A 24416-nucleotide genomic window follows, 5' to 3' on the forward strand; every position below is an offset into this window, starting at 1 on the left:
CATTGTCAGGAGCAATGTATCCTTTCCATATTGTTGTTATGACAATAACAACAGTATGATTAGGGAACTTAAGTATAGTGAGATCAGATTTTCTCCAAAGTTCTGATTAAATCCAGGGGCAAGTCTTTTGGTTGACAGAAGGATGCAATTATAAATGCACACCCAACCTTGATACTGAGTTTTGTCAAACCATAATGTTTGCAGTTTCTTTGCATCGCAGTGGATTTGGGTTTCTACACGCAGTTTTGATTTGCATCTCAATGGATTTAGGTTCCTAGTCAACTGTGATGAATACCACCATTTGTATTAGCTTACTGATTTGATTAATGCTATTTTCCCCAAAAATCTCGCTCCTATCAGTTTCATATTTTAGTCAGCTGTCTGTATATTGTATTACGAGAGTTCCGCTGCTTTTTAGGAATGCTTTCAGCTCTGGAACTATGTTGAGTGCTTCAGCAGCTGATCACTGGGATTTTAACAGTGTCATATGTGGATGCCCCCCCCCCCTTTTTTTCTCTTACACTAGTACTTGGCATATTCTACAGCTACCATTATCTGTTCTGGACAGACAAAAATAAACTTGTGTGCACTCCATAATCGGTTACCCGGGAGAAGCCCCAACTCAATCAGGGGAACACTGCAATTCTTAACTCAATGGTGGAAGTCTAGGAAATCACGGCCTATCTTTTCACACAACCTTCAAAGAATATGTTTCAAGACTTCCACTCGACCTGATGATCCTCCCACTCTTTGTTGCCGTTTCCCTAATGGGCGCCATTATTTGTTGTGTTTGAATTGTCCATACCGTTTTGTGCTTGTTTCTCCCTGACACAGGGTGCAGCATTCTTCCCTAGAAGTTAAACATTTCAGGGGATGACTGTAATGCCCACTACTACCCAGACTTCCGACTTACCCCACTCACAATCAAATCGCCGAATCATGATACATCCTGTACTTCCTGTGATGGAAACAGTATCCACTGTTCTAGAGATTATTACAAATTGATGAACGCACCAAAGAATTGGGGGAGGGGGGGGGGGGGGGGGGTAACCTTCCAACAATGCAATTTTTAACTGCTGTCAGGTAAGGAGTCGACTGAGTGTAATAAATGATCACATGCGAGTAAAAATTTTATGTTATTGTACCTCATAACGAACGAAACTTCCACTCCTTGTGCGATCGCACTTCTCTGACTGAACGTAAAGTTATTAACTGTATGTACATAGGGTTAAAATTGCCACCATTGCAATGTACGATAACGCAGTCTCGACTTAATATTTTCGGATGAAATTTTAGTCAAGCCATTCCTCTGCTCCTCTCAATTCCTAACGCAACTCAAGGAATACTACAACCATTTATCTCCATAGTATTGAGATCTGACTAGAATTTACTATCCAGTTCCAGTAGGTCTAGATCGAATGAGCCAATGAAGTATCGATTTCTCAATCGGATATTTACGTAAGGTATACTACTTTCGTCAGTAGCTATTCACATTTTGTTAAATTAAGGTTTAACAATGTATGTTTCTATTTAAATTCGTGGAAATTTTTTAGAATGTTGAAAAAAATATTTACAATTATTGTTATTTCATATTATGTGCTTGTTCTCACTACACATGACTGACCTTTCCAGACCCCTTCACCATCTTGGGATTACAGATTCCGAACGGTAGGTAAGAAGCTCTGCCGTGTTAAATAGTGTGGTTGACGTAGTATTTGCTATCTTTCGTACCAGTGAATTAAAACTGCAATTTATGTATACAAGGTGGGAAATTTGGAAAGAACTGTTTCCCCTATTTTTTTGAAGTTTTCATCATATCCCTTAAAGGAGCAAGGTTAGAGCCGGAAATAGTAGGTGATATGTTTTTAAGGTGTTTTATGGATGATAAAGAAATGTGTGCCTCCTTTACATGTCAAGTAATTTTCTAGCTACGTAATAGTAATAATGTACTTCAATAATTACTTCCCGGGTGTTGAGGAGAGTCGTCATAGTTTGGATAGTGAGTAAAGGATGTACGTTAAATAACTTTGAAGACATGAGTGGATATTGCTCGGTATTACAAGCGGATGGTATTTCATAGAACCGTGTTTTATGGAATGTTGTTTGTATGTGTACTTCCAACTGTGACTGGCCCTTGCTGAGTGGCCAGCACCTAATTCTTGTACAGGAGTTGTCACGTTATTTTACGATGTGTACACTTAACTGACAGTTCACGGATGATGATATTGAACGTCTAAAATAAATTAAGTTTATTTGTAACGCCTTTTTTATAAATTCGCAAAACAGCGTACTTGTACATTGTACCTAAAACTCATTCGTTCACAGGTCTTACTGCGATGGCAAGTCGTTTGCTAGCATCTGCCCTTAGGGAAACGCACCTAATACAGAAAGCTGGAGTGGCGTCCTATAGAGCAAAAATTGGGAACCGAGAAATTGTAGGATATGGGTTTAACGGCCAGCCAAGTTATATGGACAGAACAGACTTCCCAATGCCAGCCATACGATTCAAGGAGACAACACCAGATATTGAGGTAAAGTAACAGTGAGTAAATATTTAATGTCCTGAGAAATTGGGTAGAAATATGACTAGGTTGGACAATTACACATGCAGATCGATTTTAATGATAATATCATTCAGTTCCAGGCAGGTGTTATGTTCCAAATTGGCTACTTTTCTCACAAGATCCTCACAGTCTTGTCTCCATTCTGAATGGTTAATTTAGTTTCATTTATATCACTGTAATTCAAATACAAAACACTCATGAGAAAATTGAGGGTTGTGGAGTGCAGTGTATATGTAAAAAGTACACACTGTAACTTTGTGCACAATGTTACATTTTTTTCATTTTCAAAAATGTGGCGACAGGGCGACAGTAAAGTTGTAGTGGTACTAGCAGTTGCCATTTGTATATTTCCAGTAATGCTCAGAACACTCTGTAGGTTACACACGATGCTTGCAGTGGACATCTGATCTGGATGAAAGTAAGCTATCGTATTTAGTTCTGTAAGGCTGATAATATCTGTACATACTTTGTGGTCTTTGATGGAAAATAGAGATATTTTTAAGCATTCTTGATTACTGTGGTCGTAATTTGATTGTGGAATTGTTAGTAGATGGCATTAATCACACAATTAATGCAAATATTGGTCTTGTTAGTCTCCAAAAATTGTTTGAAAATTAATCATCAGGTGGGTTGACTGTGTGGTGGAAATTGGGTTATGATATCTTGGTTGGGATGGCAAATAGATTTGTAGCACAGCTTGAAGTCTACATTAGGTTGAGTCTACATTAGGTTGGAAGGTGACAATTTGGTTGTGAGGTGGCGAAGCCAATGAATGTGAAAGCAAAAAATTTGCTTGTGGTAACAAATTGAAAAGTAGCAAAGCCTAATGTTTATGTCCAAGCCATAGTGAACAATGCAAGGGGGTTTCAACATCTAATTTTACTGGAAATTGTTTTGTGCATTCTGCAGTTTATAATACATCTTTCATCAAGTTGTTCATGACATATTTTACTCTGAATTGACAGTTTTCAACTCATCCATTTGATGATGTAAACTCCAAAATACACATTCAAAACAATGAAAAATTGGTTACTATTAGATGTTTTTGTTTTTGATGGAAAAATTGTTTTTAAAATTCATTTTTAATTTTCAAAGTATGTTTTGTTTCCCGTGCTTTGTGGAACATGTGATGTCTTAACTGAGTGGAAATATTTTGAAGTCTTTGTGTCCTCCAGTAGATGACAGCAAGAGTGAGTCTTCTTAGATTTTGAGTTTGTCATTGAGTCATGGGTTTGATGTAAGTAGTCTTATTATTGTAAAGTTTGGCAAAACTACAGACTATAGGTAGTGCTGATCAGTGTGCTTTTTCTTTGTTAAATGTACAATGACTTTGTGTTTTGTGTAGTAGGTGGGAGGATAGTTGTGCTGGTATTAACCAAAGAGGTGAAAGTGAAGTACTGTGTCTTTTTTATTACAGATTTGGAAAGTTTTTAGGATTTGTTTTCCCCTGCTGTCTTCCATTTATTGGAATATATTGAGACCAAAGTTGTGCCCAGGTTGTGACATGAAGTTAGTTCAAATTGTTAGCAATACAGCAACTGCATATTTTATAGCCAAGCCAAGCGACTAGCGCGAGGTTTGGTGTTCTCGTAAAGATAAGTTATTTTAGATTATAAAACACATAGATTAGTACTGATTACGTGGTAAATAAGTGTATTAGTGTGCCGTTTAAGTGTACCATTAAAGGTTTCATTTCTCATTACGTAATATAGCAGAAAACGCGAAAAGACCGTACAGTCGTATTTTCTGTTTACGTTCTGCTGCAGCAAATCTATAGAATTTCGTTTAGTTGTTCCTTGCTCTCTCCAGCAATTTAACTTAGCGTACCTCTTCATTATTTAACTAGCATTTCCGGAAAGTAGCGTAAAGTTTAACTTGTTGTTTCAGAAACTTTGCACTTTTGTTTTTGTTTACACACAGTTGCGTATAGGCCAAATTTGTGTAACCATATTTTCGTGTTTATCTGTAATTTAACTGACTTATTCTTAATAAATTATTACGTTTATCATGAGTGAAAAGTGCTTGACTTGCCGTAGAATTGTTAGGTCGGGGCTTTGGTGTGATGGGTGCTGTAGTTTTTTCCATGTGGGTGACTGTAGTGGCGTGGGAATAGGGGAAGTAAATGAGACTCATCAGTGGTTTTGTAGGATTTGTAGTAGAGATAGGAAGATACTGGAACAGGAGGGGAAAATTGCTGCCCTTCAGGCTGAGTTAGACAAGGCCAGGGGAGATCTTGACAGGTTAAGGAGGGAGAAGGGTAAAGAGAGGTGGGAAGTGGCAACAGGCAACAGGAGGAACAGGCCTAGAACTTTGTCTGACAGCTTTATGGTGAATGTGGAAAATAGATTTGACCTGTTGCTTCAGTTAGAAGCTGGTGAGCCTCAAGCAGTTACAGGTGTAGACAGGGCACAACAAACTTTCAGCAGCAAATTGAAAAGTAAGAATGTAGGGAAATCAGTAAAGAGAAAGAAAGTGTTGTTGTTAGGTAGTTCCCATGGAAGAGGTGTTGGCCAACTCTTGCAGGATGAACTAGGATCAGAATACCAGGTCACCAATTTTTTTAAACCTAGTGCTGGTCTGGAGCAGGTGACAGAGGATTTAGGATCACTTTGCAAAGATTTCACTAAGGAAGACACCGTGGTTATAGTGGGTGGGGCAGGTAACAGTATTGACAGAGATCCTGGGTACAGCATAGAGTGTGACCTGGCGAAGATTGCATCAGCATCGAGGCATACCAGTGTTGAGTTTGTATCTGTTCTTGGGCGCCATGACCGACCTCATTTGAACTCTTCTGTCAAGAGAGTTAATTTGGAGCTGGAACGGCTGCTCATGTCGGGTGCGGGGTCACACATTGGTGTGGTTCATGTTGATTCTGTCAGTAGGTGGGATTATACTAGGCATGGCCTTCACCTCAACAGGAAGGGGAAGGGTAAATTGGCTGGGGAAATAGCAGGAAAGTTAAAGGGGGGAGGCACTGTCATGAGTGGTAAAATACCAGTGGTTATAGGATTCAGAAAAGACCCTTTTTTAGGGTAGGGAGGACAGAAAGAAAACAAATTTTGAGAGAGGTTAGAACTGAGACAAACCTTCAGTTTGAGAAAGAAATCAAAAAACATAATTCCAGCTTATTACATCAACATAAACAGCCATTGGTTAAGAATTTTCAACTGTCAGCAGATATTTTAACTCCATCCAATTTTAAGTCAGTCAATGTGAAATGTCAGCTATCTTTATTGCATCAAAATATTCGAGGACTGAGAAATAAAATTAATGAATTAACTATCTGCATAGATGAATTAGAGTCTTCAAACCCAGCTGACATAATCTGCCTCTCTGAACATCATGTGACCACTGGTATAGAACTTTTAAGTGTTACAGGGTTTAGGTTAGCATCTCACTATTGTAGATCAGAAATGGAGAAAGGAGGAGTTGCCACATTCATCAGGAACTGTCATAAATTTAAGAACATAGACATTCATAAATTTTGCCTAGAACAGCATATGGAAGCATGTGCAACAGAATTAGATTTTCACAAAAAATCTTTCATAATATTAAGTGTATATCGAGCACCTGCAGGTAACTTTAATCTGTTTGTAAACCACCTTGAAGCTGTACTGGCCCATTTAACAACCAAAAACAAAGAAATAGTGGTTGCTGGTGATTTCAATGTAGATTTCCTTAAAGACTCTCCCAATAAGAACCTATTTGAGTTAGTAACACTATCATTCAACTTAATTCCCACAGTAAAGTTCCCCACTAGGATAACCACTTGCTCACAAATAGCCATTGATAATATCTTTATAGAAAAGCCAAATGAACAAAATTATATTACAAAACCAATAGTCAATGGCCTCTCAGACCATGACATGCAGTTCCTTCTGTTAAATGTTAATACTGAACAGGATATAAAATCTGTTAAATCTGAGCTCAAGAGGGTAATCAGTAAGCCAAAAATTGATTATTTTAGGACACTCCTCAGAGACATTCACTGGACTGATGTTTACAGTGCTCATGGCATGAATGAAAAATATAACATTTTTGCTAATAAAGTGCTTACCTTATTTGAACACTGCTTTCCCCCAAAACTTACCAAGGTTAGAGCAAAGTCTACAAAGAAGCCATGGATTACTCGAGGAATAGGGGTATCTTGTAAAACAAAAAGAAAACTGTATCTGTCAATCCGAAACATTTCCAATGTTGATGCTATAGCACATTATAAGAAATACTGCAAAATATTAAAGACTGTAATACGGATGTCAAAGCAAATATATTACAAGGAAAAGATAGTCATATCAGATAACAAAATAAAGACAATATGGGATATAGTGAAGGAGGAGACCGGTAGAACCAGACATGAAGAGGAACAAATAGCATTAAGAGTAAATGATGCATTGGTGACAGATGTGTATAGTGTTGCAGAACTTTTTAACAAACATTTTATAACTGTTACTGAAAAGATGGGGTTGTCAGGTTCGGTAGATGCTGCTATGGATTACCTTAGACCAGACATTTCAAGTAACTTCCATAATATGAATTTGACCCTCACTACCCCAACAGAAATAATGTCCATCATAAAATCTTTAAAATCAAAAACATCTAGTGGGTATGATGAAATATCAACAAAGTTAATTAAAGAATGTGATTCTGAGCTAAGTAACATATTAAGCTATCTGTGTAACCAGTCGTTTATCAGTGGAATATTTCCCGAATGGCTGAAATATGCTGAAGTTAAGCCACTGTTTAAGAAGGGAGATAAAGAAATAGCATCAAATTTCCGTCCAATTTCACTGTTGCCAGCATTCTCAAAAATTTTCGAAAAAGTAATGTACAGTCGTCTTTATAACCATCTTATCTCAAATAACATACTGTCAAAGTCACAGTTTGGATTTCTAAAAGGTTCTGATATTGAGAAGGCTATCTACACTTACAGTGAAAATGTACTTAATTCATTAGACAAAAAATTGCAGGCAACTGGTATATTTTGTGATCTGTCAAAGGCATTTGACTGTGTAAATCACAATATCCTTTTAAGTAAACTAGAATATTATAGTGTAACAGGAAATGCTGCAAAATGGTTCAAATCTTATATCTCTGGCAGGAAACAAAGGGTGTTATTAGGAAAGAGACATGTATCAAGCTATCAGGCATCATCCAACTGGGAACTAATTACATGTGGGGTCCCACAAGGTTCCATTTTGGGGCCCTTACTTTTTCTTGTGTATATCAATGACCTTTCATCAGTAACATTACCAGATGCCAAGTTTGTTTTGTTTGCTGATGATACAAACATTGCAATAAATAGCAAATCAAGTGTAGTCTTAGAAAGATCAGCCAATAAAATATTTGTAGACATTAATCACTGGTTCCTAGCCAATTCTTTGTCACTAAACTTTGAAAAAACACACTACATGCAGTTCAGAACTTGTAAGGGGTGTCCCAAGAGTATATGTCTAACATATGATGACAAGAAGATAGAAGAAGTGGACGGTGTTAAATTCTTGGGATTACAGCTTGATAATAAATTCAACTGGGAGGAGCACACCACAGAACTGCTGAAGCGTCTTAACAAATCTCTGTTTGCAATGCGAATTTTGTCAGACATAGGGGATATAAAAATGAAAAAGCTGGCATACTATGCTTACTTTCATTCCATAATGTCATATGGGATTATTTTCTGGGGTAATTCATCAAGCCAAGCTAAAGTTTTCCGGGCACAAAAACGTGCAGTAAGAATTATATGTGGTGTGAACTCAAGAACATCCTGCAGAAGCCTGTTTAGGGAACTAGGGATACTAACTACAGCTTCCCAATATATTTATTCCTTAATGAAATTTGTCATTAAAAATATATCACTTTTTCAAACCAACAGCTCAATTCATGGAATCAATACTAGAAATAAGAATAATCTTCACAAGGATTTAAAGTCACTTAGTCTTGTACAAAAAGGTGTGCATTATTCAGGAACACACATTTTCAATAACTTGCCAGCAGCCATAAAAAGCTTAACAACCAATGAAATTCAGTTTAAGAGAAGCCTAAAGGATTTATTGGTGGCCAACTCCTTCTACTCCATTGATGAATTTCTGAGGAAAACCAACTGATTTGTATATAAGTACAACATAACTTCTGCACAATTTCAGTGCGGTAATGTGTTCACTGAAAATTTGTGTGTGTGTGTGTGTGTGTGTGTGTGTGTGTGTGTGTGTAAGTAAGTATAATCTAACTTCTGCACCATTTCAGTGCAGTAATGTGTTCATTGTAAATAAGTGTTACAGTAGTTGTATTACATGTTTCTTACCTTATAAATAAATATAAAACTTTTTTATTTTAAATTCAGTGCAATAGTATTTGTAAAATGACTCTTAGTGTTCATTAAAAAATGACGATCATTCCACTTGGGACCTGTGGAATGGTACATTAGCTTATTTGTTTTAGTTTAAATATTTGTCATGTATTGTTGTTTTTCTGACATGTTCCACATCCTGGAGGACCTCCTCACTACGGATCAATTGGAATGAAAGTAAATCTAATCTAATCTAATCTAGTAAATGCCACTTCTACTTTGTCAATTCCCTCTGTCTCCTCAAAGCTGTCATCCTCTGCAACACATTGCACATCTTTATGATATGTTAATGTCAGTTTGAGAGATTAACTACAATTTATTACTACAGAACAAGTCATCAGCAGCAACTTACTTTTTGCTTGTTTACAACCAGCTGTGGAAACATTCACTTGCGGTATTCCGGTGGAAGATAAAGCTTTCAGATATATATCTAAGATCAACTAGTAATTTCACCAATCCCTTCTGTGTAAAAGTTATATGTTCACAGTTACAGACATGGAGACATGGTCACCTTTATTGGCTTAGTTAGCTTCTAACATAACTTGTCATTTTTGAGCCTAAAGTAGACCTGTGGTTTTAAGACAGACCACTGTCACCATATCCATGTATATTTTTTAAGTAGTTCATTGTGACAGTTGTTAATTTTACCAACTCACATACAAACTATCATGTACTAACCTAAAGTAGGAACTGTGATGTGCCCCAAAGTAGTTTGTCACCATAGCCTCTGTTTAATGCTGATAGTTCAATATAAATGAATTGATATCATAAGAGAGATAAAGTTAATGGGGAAACAGATTTGCTGCTAAATGTTTTAGTAGCAATGTCAGGAAAGAATATGACCAGAATACTGGTAGCTGCACTGACATTATTAATTGAAAAGAGATGAATAAAACATAACTGTTTTTTAACAGTGATCAAAACTGAAAAACTATACAGATAATAGGTTTGCTATTTAGGGAAGATTAGGTCCACACATAGCTAAATGTGTTCCAGGATGTCTTAATAATCAAATCTTTGAACATAAACTGTAGGATGTAGTTATTTAAGTTATGCATTGGACCCCCCCCCCCCCTCCCTCACCGAGCGAGATGGTGCAGTGGTTAGCACACTGGACTCGCATTCGGGTGGACAGCTGTTCAAACCCACACCCGGCCATACTGATTTAGGTTTTCCATCATTTCCCTAAATTTCTTCAGGCACAGCAGATTTCATTCCCTAATCCGATAGGACCAATGAACTCGCTGTTATCTATAGTGGAGCCTTAAGTCTATGTTATGTTGGAATGTGACATACAACAGATGGATGTCAAACAATTTTGAATGCAAAATATTGAGAAAACTGGCAAAGGCAGACCAGGAAACAATCATTCAGGAACCTTGAAGAATGATGAGCCAAGTAAGATACCAAACAATGTAGCTGCACATAAATTCTTAGTTTTTAGAATGTAGTGGCGAAAAGTGTTCCAACAGTTTATTTTGTGCTAGTACAGACACAAGTCATGTATCCTATAGTGTCCACACATTGCATCAATGCTGTTGCAATCAGACATCATTGCACAATTTGGGTGTTCTGCTAGGAAAACTGGTAATATATATCTCTAGAGAAGATAAGTTTATGTGTAATATAAAATTTATGTGAAGATTATGGCTGTCAGTATCATTTAACTATCTTGAAATCTACTATTGTTAAGTTTGAGTGGGGAACTTTACATGGGAGAACAAAGCATTTCTATGGTTGTTGCAATAAATGCATATTACAAGAGGGGAGAGGGTGCATTCTACATGACTAAGTTTAGTTGCATTTTATTACATTTCTCAAGTAGTTAAATATTTTCACATCAGTACTAATACACATACAAAGATAATTGTTGGCCTATTGACTTACATGCTGTTGTGAATTTACTGAAGTTGTAAAAATTTGGACATTTTGTAGGCTCCACATAAATAAAGTAAGTTGTCACTGTAGTGCACTTCTGGTGTCAAAGATTTTTTCAGCTCATTCAATCTTCTTCAGTGAATTGAACTTCAAACTCATTGCTTGAATGGTTGTTCAGTCATCTACTCTCATAACTTTAAGAAAATTCTGGAATAAGCATGTAGCTGCTTGGTGAACTTCTGTTTTAGATATAGTACTGTATTATTTGATTGGTGCCACAGTCAAAAAAAAAGACTTGTATGTGTTTTCTGTAGACAGACTGATTAAATTTTGGCAGGGGTTGTCAACTTATATATGACTCAGACCAAAGATGGCAAACTATGTACCTTTAGACACGTAATCTATTTTAATCAAAACAGGAATGTGTGAAGTGCATGCCTTCATTGTGGTGTGAAAAGTGTCAAGTGCATGGACAGAGGAAGGCACTGTCTGGCGAATGTAATGTGGTACAAGTAACGGATCTAACTACAGTTGCAGTAGTTATGCAGAGATTGCACAGTATAGACTAATATGGACAGCTGTTGCGTACCAGTCTCTGGAGTGAAGGCACAACCCCCACAACTGTAATGAGAAACAAAAATGATAAAATATGGGGTGTTGTGAATGTAACTATATTTAAATCAAACTATTGGCCATTAAAATAATTCATGGCTAGTATTACTTGCTGAATAAATCAGTTGCAACATTGATGACATCCCCAGTCTAACAAATCGGTGATGGTGTGTCTGCTTTGTGTACTCTGCTGTATTGGGGGTTTAATATAGTACCCCTCTTTGTAGAGAACAGTGTTCTCTCGTTAAACCACAGGTTCTATGAGATTAGTTATAATCATATTAGTTTTTGTTCCTTTTACATTTAGTAGCTTCTGTTGAGGTATTGAAAAAACAGCATTTTACCATGAACCCAAGTACCATTAAGTGTTGATACTATCCATTTTTTTCCCCTTCAGTTTAGATCTTAACACCTAAAAACTTCGAAAAAACAAAGCTGCATCATTAATGACAGAACTACTAAAACAAGTAGACATAAAAAGAAGAGAACTTTTTGCAGTGATTAATAAGCTTGTTGATGAGAAGAATATATAAGGTTTCAAAATGGGACACTGTTAATGATGGAAAATTGGGTGTTGAGTAGTTGAAAAGTATTTGTTATAAAGAAAAACCAATTACAAAAGACAAAAATGTTGGTTAAGATGATACCTTTTAAATAAAACTGCTGTAAGCAAAGTTGTTTGTTTGCAATTTTGTGATCAGTATCTGTAGTGAATACAGAATATAACTAAAGTGAAATTGTTAGTAAAAAGTGATTTGACAGTAAAAAGCCATACTTTGAACCTGGCACTATATTATGCTTCACACAAAAAAAGCAGCTAGAATTTTCTTGATCAAGCCTGTTCACCATCCACCAACACTCATTGAGATTGTCTTCATCTAGGTGCCTTGCAATGACTAATAGGTTAAAAAGTGATAAGTGGTCTACAGACTGTGCCATAGCCATACTTCAAGAGACAATAGAACTACATTAATCATTATCTGCAATGACATTTCGAAAGGGGAAGGTCTCTCTCTCTCTCTCTCTCTCTCTCTCTCTCTCTCTCTCGTCAGGGAGACCGTTCGCTGGGTGCAAGTCTTTTGATTTGACGCCACTTCGGTGACTTGCACGTCAATGGAGATGAAATGGTGGTGATTAGGACAACACAACAGCCAGTCCGTGAGCGAAGGAAATCTTCGACCCAGCCAGGAATCGAACCTGGGCCCTTAGGATTGATGATGTTCTCTACTCAGCTACCGGGGGCGGACTGCCATCAGGTGTTGACATGCTGTAGCTGATGTTAGGGTGGAATGTTTTTAAGGGGGAGAGTATAATTATTTCAAGATACTCGAAGGCCTGGTGGAAGTCTTTCAGTTGGTTGCCACTTTGGTGACTTCATGTACCTGTCACCACACTCCTGTCAGGTGAAAAGGGGCCTACTGTTTATCAAGGAAGCCAAACCACACAGGGTTCCTTGCAAATCTTCACACCACTGAGTGGTGATGGGTAGACAAAAACCCTCGGGCCGACTAGGATTCGATTTTTGAGGCACATGCTTTACCACTAGACGCCCAGGCCAGAGTATGAAACAGAGTGGGAAGCGAGAAAACTTGCTTGCAAGGGACAGGACACCTGTTACCAGTTGTTTTGAGCAGTTCATGAGTGTCCTAAGTTACTAAGAGTTCTGTAGCAATGGCATCACAACCACCGAAATGCTCTAGCAGGGTGTACATCTACATTTATACTCCGCAAGCCACCCAACAGTGTGTGGCGGAGGTCACTTTATGTGCCACTGTCATTACCTCCCTTTCCTGTTCCAGTCGCGTATGGTTTGCGGGAAGAACGACTGCCGGAAAGCCTCCGTGCGCACTCGAATGTCTAATTTTACATTCGTGATCTCCTCGGGAGGTATAAGTAGGGGGAAGCTATATATTCGATACCTCGTCCAGAAACGTACCCTCTCGAAGCCTGGACAGCAAGTTACACCGCAATGCGGAGCGCCTCTCTTGCAGAGTCTGCCACTTGAGTTTGCTAAACATCTCCGTAACGCTATCACGCTTACCAAATAACCCTGTGACGAATTTGCCGCTCTTCTTTGGATCTTCTCTATCTCCTCAGATGATTTTCTAAGGACTCTCCCAATGAATCTCAACCTGGCACCCGCCTTACCAACAATTAATTTTATATGATCACTCCACTTTAAATCGTTCAGTATGTATACTCCCAGATATTTTACAGAAGTAACTGCTACCAGTGTTTGTTCCGCTATCATATAATCATACAACAAAGGATCCTTCTTTCTATGCATTCGCAATACATTACATTTGTCTATGTTAAGGGTCAGTTGCCACTCCCTGCACCAAGTGCTTATCTGTTGCAGATCTTCTTACATTTCGCTGCAATTTTCTAATGCTGCAACTTCTCTGTATACTACAGCATCATCCGCGAAAAGCCGCATGAAACTTCCGACACTATCTACTAGGTCATTTATATATGTTGTGAAAAGCAATGGTCCCATAACACTCCCCTGTGGCACGCCAGAGGTTACTTTAACGTCTGTAGACGTCTCTCCATTGAGAACAACACGCTGTGTTCTGTTTGCTAAAAACTCTTCAATCCAGCCACACAGCTGGTCTGATGTTCCGTAGGCTCTTACTTTGTTTATCAGGCAACAGTGCAGAACTGTATCGAACGCCTCCCGGAAGTCAAGGAAAATGGCATCTAACTGGGAGTCTGTATCTAATATTTTCTGGGTCTCATGAACAAGTAAAGCAAGTTGGGTCTCATACGATCGCTGATTTTGGAATCCATGTTGATTCCTACAGAGTAGGTTCTGGGTTTCCAGAAATGATATGATACGCGAGCGAAAAACATGTTCTAAAATTCTACAACAGATCGATGTCAGAGATATAGACCTACAATTTTGTGCATCTGCTTGATGACCCTTCTTGAAAACTGGAACTATCTGTGCTCTTTTCCAATCATTTGTAACCTTCCGTTCCTCTAGAGACTTGCGGTACACGGCTGTTAGAAGGGGGGCAAGTTCTTCCGAGTACTCTGTGTGGAATTGAATTGGTACCCCATCAGGTCCAGTGTGTTGGTATGCTGTGATTATTTAATTACATTGGAACATGTATAGATATTTTCAGTTAATAGATTTGGTATGGCCTTTTGAAAGTAGGAACTTGATTGAATTAACTAGATAGTATTAGCCAAAATTGCTAAAAGTATTTCTGTAATCCTGTGTGCTGTGTTTTAGGCTCTGCGACAGAAGGAAAAGGGTGACTGGAGGAAATTAAGCATTGAAGAGAAAAAAGCTCTCTACAGGGCAAGCTTTTGTCAAACATTTGCAGAAATGCAAGCACCTACAGGAGAGTGGAAATCTATTATTGGATTTACTCTCATTGGGGTCTCCCTTTCATTGTGGATTTACATGGCAATGAAACTATGGGGTAATTGTTGTTTTGCATTATGCTGACTTTCATGGTTTTATTGATTTTTTTTGTTATTAATTTGTTGTTCATTTCTTCCAGTGTACAAGCCTCTGCCATCAACATTTACTGAGGAGCGCCGGGAAGCCCAGCTCAGGAGAATGATTAACTTGCAAGTGAATCCTGTTGAAGGTCTGGCTTCCAAGTGGGATTATGAAAAGAATGACTGGAAGAAATGAACATTTTGATTGTTATTAGCTTCTGTCATGTAGTGTAAAGATATGGACGGATTCCCTTGAAATTCAATGTATAGTAAGCCAGAGTGGAGAATTATAACAAATGTTCCACACGGGTGATGTTTTATTTGTGTACACAAATATTACTTTAAAGATGCAAATTAATACAGTATGTCTGCTGGACAAATGTTGAATATTTTGTGTCTGCTGAGATTGATTGTTGCATGATTTGAATTAGTATAAAAAAATCAGCTGTTCCTATAAAAAAAAATAGGCAATAAAATTGTTTTAATCACTTGATTTAATTTTTGCAGAAAGCTTAAGAATTTTGACTATATGATATGGAAATTGTGCAGTAAGAATTATCGGTGCAGATTTACTTTGTCAGTTGTAACTTAAAAGTGTCATCAGTTATTGCTCTACTAATATCTAATTTCATGTGAAGTTTATTAATCTCCATATTGGTGCATGGCTGGTTATGTCTGAGTAATATTCTGAGACAGTTATTTGTGGGGTGTGGGCTGTGAATTGTGCTCTTTTGTTGTTCACATTATTCTAGTCACTAATGTATGTTGTATTACAAACTTCAGGAAAAATATTATGTGAATTCTGGAATCTAGTGTCATTGCAAAATGATGATCAGTACTTCCCCATCAATTTGCATGATAATGGGTATGTCATTGCTGCTCCAAAAAACTGTCACTGGTGTGGATGCCTTATTAATCATAAACAATGTGTAGAAAATTAAGAAACAAATGTTGCACTGTATTTATTAAAATCAGCCTCTTCAGTGTTGTCTGTTCTCTAGTTAAATATACACATTGCAACATTCAAAGCTTATTGCAGGTACTGAAACCAATTAAAAAGAAAGGTAGCATTCTTATGTGATGAAGTCCTATGTGTATACTGTGACCTCTGCAGACTGGATGTTAAACATCAACAGCAATGTGCAGGAAACTAGTATGGAAAGGTTTACTGCTGAGAAAAGTTATTATATAACTTTACAATTAGTAACTGTGGTATATTTTTTGACATTGACTCACTGTTTGACAATATTCCTTTATTAGTTCTGCATTGGTGCCAAAACTATTAAATTCTTTTTTAGTGCTGTGATTTATCTGATACACTGGCAGCTGATTTAAATGCAGTATTACAAACTAGTTTACATAGCTGTGGAACTGCAGTTTTCCATTGTCAGTACTGCATTTGTAAAAACCTGATTTTCTCACAGATGTTAACCAGGTTTAATCATTCACTTAAAATTTAAAGTTGGCAGTAAAATAAAAGTTCCTACAGACAGTGCTTCCTTAATTTAAACTATAAAATTTCATAGGGTCTCTTTTTCCCACCCCTGCCCCGATTTGACATAATATGGTAGGATTTTGTAGCATTTGAATATGAAGAGGTAATTACACTACAGTTGTACTGTTCTTTTGAAGTGAGTGTTGTATTAAATTGGAGTGATGCTGAGCTAGATAGAATTTTAAATACTTGAAGGTTTTTGTCAAATACATTAAAAACCTGTATAAAGAGGTGTGATGTAAAGGAATGAGGTGGAAGGTTCACAGCAAGAATTTGTGTGCGCAAGACCAAACAAAACTGCCTTAGAATATTTGAAATTGTTTTTAGTTTTGTTTTTCCATCTATGAGCCTCCACATTGTTTTGACACATACTTAGCATTTCATCTTGCTGAAACAAGTTCTTTAGGAGCTGCTGTTATCATTAGTATATAGCACAAGAAGTATCTCCAGAAAGTGTTCATAGATTCAGTGACCTACATACTGTGAGTTCAGAACATTGTCAATGGAAAGTGTAGGCTCAGATTAAAGTTGCACTGCAATTTATTTAGACCTGTGTAGTTGACAATCTTTATAAACAGGGTGTAAACGACCCGGGAGATCCGGGGAAAACCCGGGAATTTTTTCATCTGGGAGAAAACTGGGAATTTTTTAGAATTCCGGGAATTTTTCATTGTTTTTGTTTCCAGTTAAATTTTTGTAATTTTGGCTGGTAAGAACCGATACTCTAACAAAGGCTATTAAGGGCGCTGATGACCTCGATGTTGAGCGCCCATAAACCCCCAACACAAAGGCTATTACTGCATCCCGCTACTGCAGCAATAAAACATGAATGAGAGAAGAAACGAAAATAAAACTTAAATAGCAAAGTAAATGTGCCATATACAGCAACAAAACACAGTGCTCATACAAGAGTCTACCCTAGCAAAATGTCAAAGGCTTTAGGAAGACTATACAATGTTCCTAACAACAAATTGCCTCCGATGAGCATGACGTCAACTCTGTTTACATGAGATTCGTTTTAGCAGCGCATGCGCAGTTGAGTGGTACTTTCTCCCGTGTCTGGCTACAGAAATGTGGCTGTTGGCTGTGTAAGCAGTCGCAGCAAGCAGCTAGTGCTACCGGGAAAATTTTTACTGGAGTGCCCAAGCTGCCAGATTCTTGCATGCGCAGCAGGCCCAGTTCTAGAAGGGGGGGGGGGCAAATTCATACTCTTGAGGGAAAAATCCTTGTTTCACAAAGCGACTAGCATCCAGCGCACGTTAGTCTATAGATTATTCATATGACTTTGAAACGCATCCCTGTCGGTTTTGAACATTTTGAACACATTCTAAGTTGATTTCTGAATGAATCGTAAGTTGAATGCGTGCATAGTGTACATGATGTCTCTGTCAGTCGCATGGAGACACAAACTTTCCTACAGACAAAAGGTGCTACACGAGCTGAGCGGAGTAAGGCCGAAAGGATGAATACCAACTGCTGTCTGATTGTGTGGTTGATTGGGTTTGCGAATGATGAGTGTTGTTATAATTACTAGCTAAGTCCATATATTCATACTACAGGAGTGGAAATAAACGAATAACAGGTAAGAAAGATTACGTATTACCTTCTCGTTGTATCCAAGAAAATGAAATTTTGACAGAAAATTTTTGGCCAGATCGCTATACTAATAAGGGCCAGTTGTACAATCCCCGGCTAACAGCAGCTTTAAATTCTATTCTGGAAGAAGCGCGGCAAACGCGTTGGAGCAACGCCTAACCGAAGAATTATCGCGGGATAACTAAATAGGCGGTTCTGGCAGAGTTAGTGAAGTTAACCTGCGTAGAAGCCTTGACATTGGCAGGAATAGTTACAGAATTAGTGATAACACTGTTTGTTAGAACGAGGAAGGAGAAGAAACGGGGACATCACACAAATTATGGAACAATATGACGATTCCAAGTTTGTATAAAAATTTCGTACTACTACTTTTTGATCTCATACTTGAGAAACTGGAGCATATGAATGAAGTGTGAAACTTATTTCCTAACGTAAGGCTTTTTGCTTGTAGTAGTCCTAATAGGCATTTGATATTGGTACTTTGTGAATTGTATTCTGTCGTTACAAAAAAGACCGTTTGTGCCAAAACAGTCTCGTTTATTTGGCGTGTATTACAATTGTTGCAGTATTAGAAAGGCCTATTTTGTTTTATCTAGCAGACATTGACAAAATAGACGTAATCAGATCGGGAAACCACACCAGTCTTGGATCCTATTTGCATTAACAGCTTTTTCAGTATTCGAAGACGACATTTCGACTTTTCATGTAGCAAAACGTTTGATGAGGTAATAGATTCTTTCACAGAAAGGAAAGCACGCTACGTATAGCTGTAGCAAGATTAGAGAGAAAAAAATTCTAGGAGCTAAGGACTGACGAAATGTGTATTGTCTTGTTTGTCTCATGTCTTTACTTGATTTATGTATCCTATATTTAATTTTATGTCACACAAAGCAGCAAATTGTTAGCTGATTGGGAATAAAGAGTGCAAATTTTCTGAAGAGGTGTATATATATATATATATATAAAAAAAAAGAGGGACAGGATGTCAAACCGACCGACTGTATGCAGGAGAGGCACCACAGGACATTTTAATTTCCACTGTCCTGAATATGGTTTGATGGCATCCATTACAAAATATACACGTTTCAGTAACACAGAGCGAAGTACAGTGACTTGCGGCAGAAGAATGCACTTCTGGCACACTTAAGACCAAATAACATGTTTTAAGCATCAGACTCTTCAGAAAGATGTGAACTACAAAATGAACATATTTTTGAAAATTCAATTTTTTTAAAATGTTCGACATCCTATCTCAAACACTCGAGGGAGTGGCGGGGTATTGTGCCGGTTCGGAAATATCGTAGATCTGGGGCTGATGCACAGAGAAGTCTCAGTTACAGTGGGGAAGTGGGTAGTCTCCATGTGACCTGTGTTTACATTTAGTGATTGTGCTGTTTCCTCTTCGTTTACTGCTCTCATGTCAAATGAAAACAAAACAGATTTCTGATTTCCACCTTTCTGACAGTCAAGCATTAATTGCCTTGCAGCACAATGAAGTTATTTTTGTCAGTTTGCTAAATAAATTTTCTTTTATTAATCGTTTCCGCTGAGGCAGACAATATATTTGAAACGAAGTGTTTAATTCCACACACACTGTTCGCTGCATTTCAAGTGCACGTTTTCAACTTCTAGCACGTATGGCATTATGCCATAATAAAGAACCAATATTTTTAATATGGGTCACGGAATTCTGATGCTCTTGGAGTATCCTTTGATGTCTTGTTTCTTTTATGACATAATGTACGATTTTTTAATGTTTAACACGTACGAGCATATGGGCTCCCTACAACATCGTAGCAGCGCAATCGCGGTGACGCCTGTCGTCTGGCGCTCTGTGGCAACTGCGGAAACAAACCTATTTCTAACATGTCGCGGTAAAATATTCCGAATGGTGGTTTGAAAAGCGTTACCATCAAAGTACCATTCTGGCCGTTACAACAGAACTATGTACGATGAGCGTTTGACTCTCATTTAAAAATCAACTCTTTGATGACGAGCCATTCAGATGAATTTCGAGCCCAGAAAGCCATTCAGATGAATTTCGAGCCCAGAAGATCAGACATGTATGTCGTTATTAAAAAATTTACGGGCACATGTATGTGACATATCTTAAATTGTAATATGCGCATAAAAGACCAACATTGTATGTGAAAGCTTAGCTTCTCTTGTAGCGTATTGATCTTACAGATCAATATTATATATGATAGTTTTGCGTTTCGTGTAGCAACACTATGTATATTAATTTAAACCATTAACTTTTTCTGTTTGTGCGTTCGCGCTAGTTAACAGTGATGTTGTTGTTGGATGACTACATCACGTGTCCTAATCTCTGAATACCCGCTGTCATCGGTTGGCGAGATCACGTGACATGAGCTATGACTGGCTTACAAAGGCGCATCACAATCTCGATTTCAATGCATACATGTTGCTGCACATAAAAGATCTTTCCAACACGCGTTTTTTTTCCCCCCTGTGTTTAGTTTTCTAAAGCGCCGGGAAATTCTACTCCCGTGTATAAAACCACAATCATTCAAAGGACTTATAAGTTATAAAGTTCCGAGAGAAAATATACTGTCAGTAAACAGGGGAAAAGTATGTTTTCACCCGGGAGAAAGTGTATTTTTAACTGGGAAATCCGGGAGAAATCTGGGAATTTTTGTTCCTTGTCCACGTATACACCCTGTTAAAGGATAAATTGTGGAGGCACGACTTAGTGAAATGAGGTCAGTGAGATGAGATGTAAAAGTGCAAATAAGGAATTTATGTCCTGTGTGTTGAGGAATAAATCTAGGACCTAAAATTAAAGTCATCATATCAGAAAGTTGCAACCTTGATTAATGACGGCTATAGGGTAGATGAAAGATGGGGCAGTGCTACAGAAATGGCATGCATTCAGGTTTTCACAGTTTCCAACACTTACATTCTGAGATATTCGGTCAGTTTCATATTCAGCACCATTTTCCTCCTGTGTATTCTCGGTATAAATCTATTAAATCAGCTACACTATTGACAAATAATATTTTTGCAATTCATCAGCAGAATAAATGCCTGTGCTAACACTTAATGAGAGTCAACCAGGAACTCATAACTACATAGTTTTGGTAACAAATTTGTAAAGGGTTTAAAGCGATTGTAGAACTGCCTGAAGCAGTAGAATTCACTACAGGTGAGTGGCTATTAGTTCAAGGTCAGTATTTTGTCAATAACGTCAGAATTAACCTGAAAATAAAAATAGCTGTGTTGAATAGGGAACTTGGTGTGGTTCTTTCTGATATTTGATGTGAACAGATGATGTTTATTTTAAAATCTTTGTTGTGAATATGTAGATCAAAAGTTGTACCTGTATCTTTTAATCAAATACTGCATTAAAATGGTGTGGCCATGTACATATGTAAATTACACATAAATAGCTAACACACAGTACCGTTCACTTTTAAATGGTGAGGCCTTGTTTTATTTAGGTACAAAGTAAATGCTTGGTTGCCCCCATCAATTCAAAATTTTTTAGAGTTAAGTTGTTCTCAACGTAAGTTCAATTACGTTAGTGTAAGTTTTAGGGAAATATCATAAAACCATGTAAAAAGTGTGTTTGTGTTATTCGTACAGTCGTAATTTTCAGCCTACATTTATGTGGGAGAATCATATGAAAATAGTACTGTAAGTTTTGTTTTAATTTGTTTCATTGTATCTAGGTGTAAAATCAATCGATCATGTGTAGATATTCCAGCAGATTAGTTAAATGGTTGTGTTTCACAAAAATTGAAGGAGTGTTTCATGATAATTGTGGGTTATGGTTTAATTGGGGCGATTGCAGTGGGGAAGAGAATCGGATGATTAGTGGTGCTCGCTCTTCCATGGAATTGTACGTTATACTGGCAAAACAAGAAACAGGAGGTGAAGGTTTGTGCCCTTTAGGCATCATTAATCATGGTAATTGAACGGAGACATCTGCATGGGATAAAAGTGAAGGGTTGCTGGGAACAAACAGTGAGCAAAGGGCAAATGGAGACATCTTGTTACCAACTTTAAAATTCAGTTAAACGACATATTTAACTTGCTACCAGAATTAAAGGGAAGGAAGAACCTCATTGAGATTTAGAGAAATGTACGGTGCAGTAGAACAGTGTTAAGAAATTTGAATGGAAGAGGGAAAGAGTTCTGCTGCTAGGTAGCACCCATGAGATGGAGAGGGGGTTGTAGGCCAGCTATAGGGGAGGGGGGGAGGGGGAATTAGATGCAGACTACAAGGTCACAAATCTTTTGAAACAAAGTGCTAGACTTACCCAGGTAACAGAAAGCTTTGGACAAATGTTAAGAATTTTAACAAAGAAGAGTTATTGATGGTAGGTGGTGCTTGGAAACAGTCTGGCTAAAAATGAAAAATATGGCATTAGAAGTAAACTGAACAAAATAGCAGCATCAACTGAGCACATAGGTGTGGTTTTTGTGGAGGTTCTGTGGCAAAGTGACCAGTCTTGGCTTAACTGTGCATAAAACCCTTACATGGAGCTGAGAGGGCCTTCACATGGATGCAAAATCTTGTAGGTGCTGTTCTAGCAGTTGATATAGGAAGATGGGGATATACTTCTCATTGTGTGTTATACCTGAATCAGAATAAGGACAAGTTAGCAGAACTGTTCGCAGGAAACAGAAGAGGGACCCCTAGCACGCAAAGGCAAATCGCTGTTATATGAGTCAGGTGAGAAACTGACAGTAGGACAATAGGAAATTAAACTGACTGACTCTCAGTTCATCTTCTAATAACAGAGGGAAAAAATGAGTCAGCATGCTTCATTGGAATGTTAGGGGGTAACAAATAAGTTAAATCAGAATGAAAACATGGTCCAAGTAGGGTGTAATCAGTTCATTAACCACGCAATTGGCTAATTTCAACTGTGGGTCATCTTCAAGCACATGTTTTAAGTTTCACACTTCATTTCACATTTAGCAGAAAAAAGTGCTTTAAACTGACCCACCATTGTAATTATTGGTTTTTCCATTGTTTGATTAGTCTCTGTGCAGTTCGGAAACACACTTGAAGAAAACAGTGACCCCCAATTAATTGCAAAACTATTGAAGATTCTAGAGGTAGTTTAACAGTGTTGACTGTTGTGAAGTTTACAATGAACCTAATATTAACTCTCAGTTCAACAAATTTCTTAATAAGTGTCAACCCCCCCTTTTTTTTTTTTTTTTTTTTTTTTTTTTTTTTTTTTTTTTTTTTTTTTTTTAGTGTAAGAAACATGTCTCCAGCTACATTGGAACGTGCAGCTACAGATATGAAGTGGCAAGATGTGTATTCCACACCCCGCTTTGGTAATGTCAAACTTCAGTCGTTCGGGTCTAATTTCCCTTTGGCTTGGTTAACATACGCAGTGCAGGTGTTTACGTCATGGAGTCCATGCCAGCAGTGACAAGTACGTAATCACAGTTGCACAATTAGAAGCAGCAGTGACAGAAGAAATAGAGGATGTTTTACCACAAAATTGGTACACACCACTAAAGGAGGTGGTTATACAACACTATACTATGTCACTGGGGTTTTGACTGCAGAAGGTTTCTTATGACAAGTAGCTAGGTAACCAGTCCCCATCTGAAATGTTGTGAGCCTTACCCGCTTTAACTGGTCCTGATCTACTTCCTGAACAGTCACTACATGTGGTGTGATTCAGTGAGTTGCCTGTTTGTATTTGTGCAGTTGTGGTAACCCAAGAAGATTTATCGTTGCAGGCATTGGCGTTGGCAGAGAAGGCTGACACGATAGTGAACATCCTGTCTGAATGCCAGTAGACATTCTGAAATTGAGATTATGACTGACTGTGGTCACAGAACACATGTTAAAGTAGCAAGTGCTGCCACAAGCAGTGAAATGCATATGAGGAGTGCAGATGTGCACATGCAGGAGCAAAGGGGGGAATAGTCTGAAGATGAACTCGCATGCTTGAACTTTTGAGTTGTTGTCACAGCAGCTCAAATTCCAATGCTGTTACAAGCTTACTCCCCAGTGGTGGACTGAGTGCTGGAAAGAAGATCAGCGTAGACTTGGTGTGGCTGTTCACCAATGGCCCGGGTATTACAGGTGTTTTGGTGATGCAGTTCATGAGGGCACCACTCCTTGCTGTTTCCCAAGACATAGACAGATGTCTAGAGGACTCCGATGTTCATAAACAATGTGTGCAGTCACATCTAAACGATGAAAGGCAGTATGCAAATGCTACACAGTCAGCACTGCACCAGCACACAGGTTATATATGTACGACTGCTTGTGCGGTAGAAGCAGCTTCCTTGTGAATTCAGAGTCTGAAGCGAGTGTTTACCCCAAATGGCTGAGTGTTGTACCTGTCACACCAACATAGCATATTCTCACTGCAGTGAACAATTTGTGCATTGAAACTTATGGTGAAGAGAGAATTACAGTGGATTCGAGTCTTCAGTAGAAGCAGTTTTTTCTCATTTTCAGTTGCCTCCAGCTATG

At 38.0% G+C, this 24416-nt stretch overlaps 1 protein-coding gene across 4 annotated transcripts; it reads left to right on the forward strand.

Annotated features, from left to right (window-relative positions):
* Positions 1 to 1517: 1517 nt before the first annotated feature.
* LOC124619448 lies at positions 1518 to 15658 on the forward strand. Of its 4 annotated transcripts, none has more exons than XM_047145835.1 (4): positions 1518 to 1668; positions 2326 to 2531; positions 14636 to 14828; positions 14910 to 15658. In XM_047145835.1, the coding sequence occupies exons 2-4, from the start codon at positions 2337 to 2339 to the stop codon at positions 15044 to 15046; spliced, it is 525 nt and encodes a 174-aa protein (XP_047001791.1). In that variant the 5' UTR covers positions 1518 to 1668; positions 2326 to 2336; the 3' UTR covers positions 15047 to 15658. The 4 variants fall into 4 exon arrangements, with proteins under 4 accessions (XP_047001791.1, XP_047001794.1, XP_047001792.1 ...); XM_047145838.1 differs by having other exon boundaries at positions 1584 to 1672; XM_047145836.1 differs by lacking the exon at positions 1518 to 1668 and adding an exon at positions 1698 to 1834.
* The last annotated feature ends 8758 nt before the right edge of the window (positions 15659 to 24416 follow it).

This window comes from Schistocerca americana, chromosome 6 (assembly GCF_021461395.2).
Source record: "Schistocerca americana isolate TAMUIC-IGC-003095 chromosome 6, iqSchAmer2.1, whole genome shotgun sequence".
NCBI lineage: Eukaryota > Metazoa > Arthropoda > Insecta > Orthoptera > Acrididae > Schistocerca > Schistocerca americana.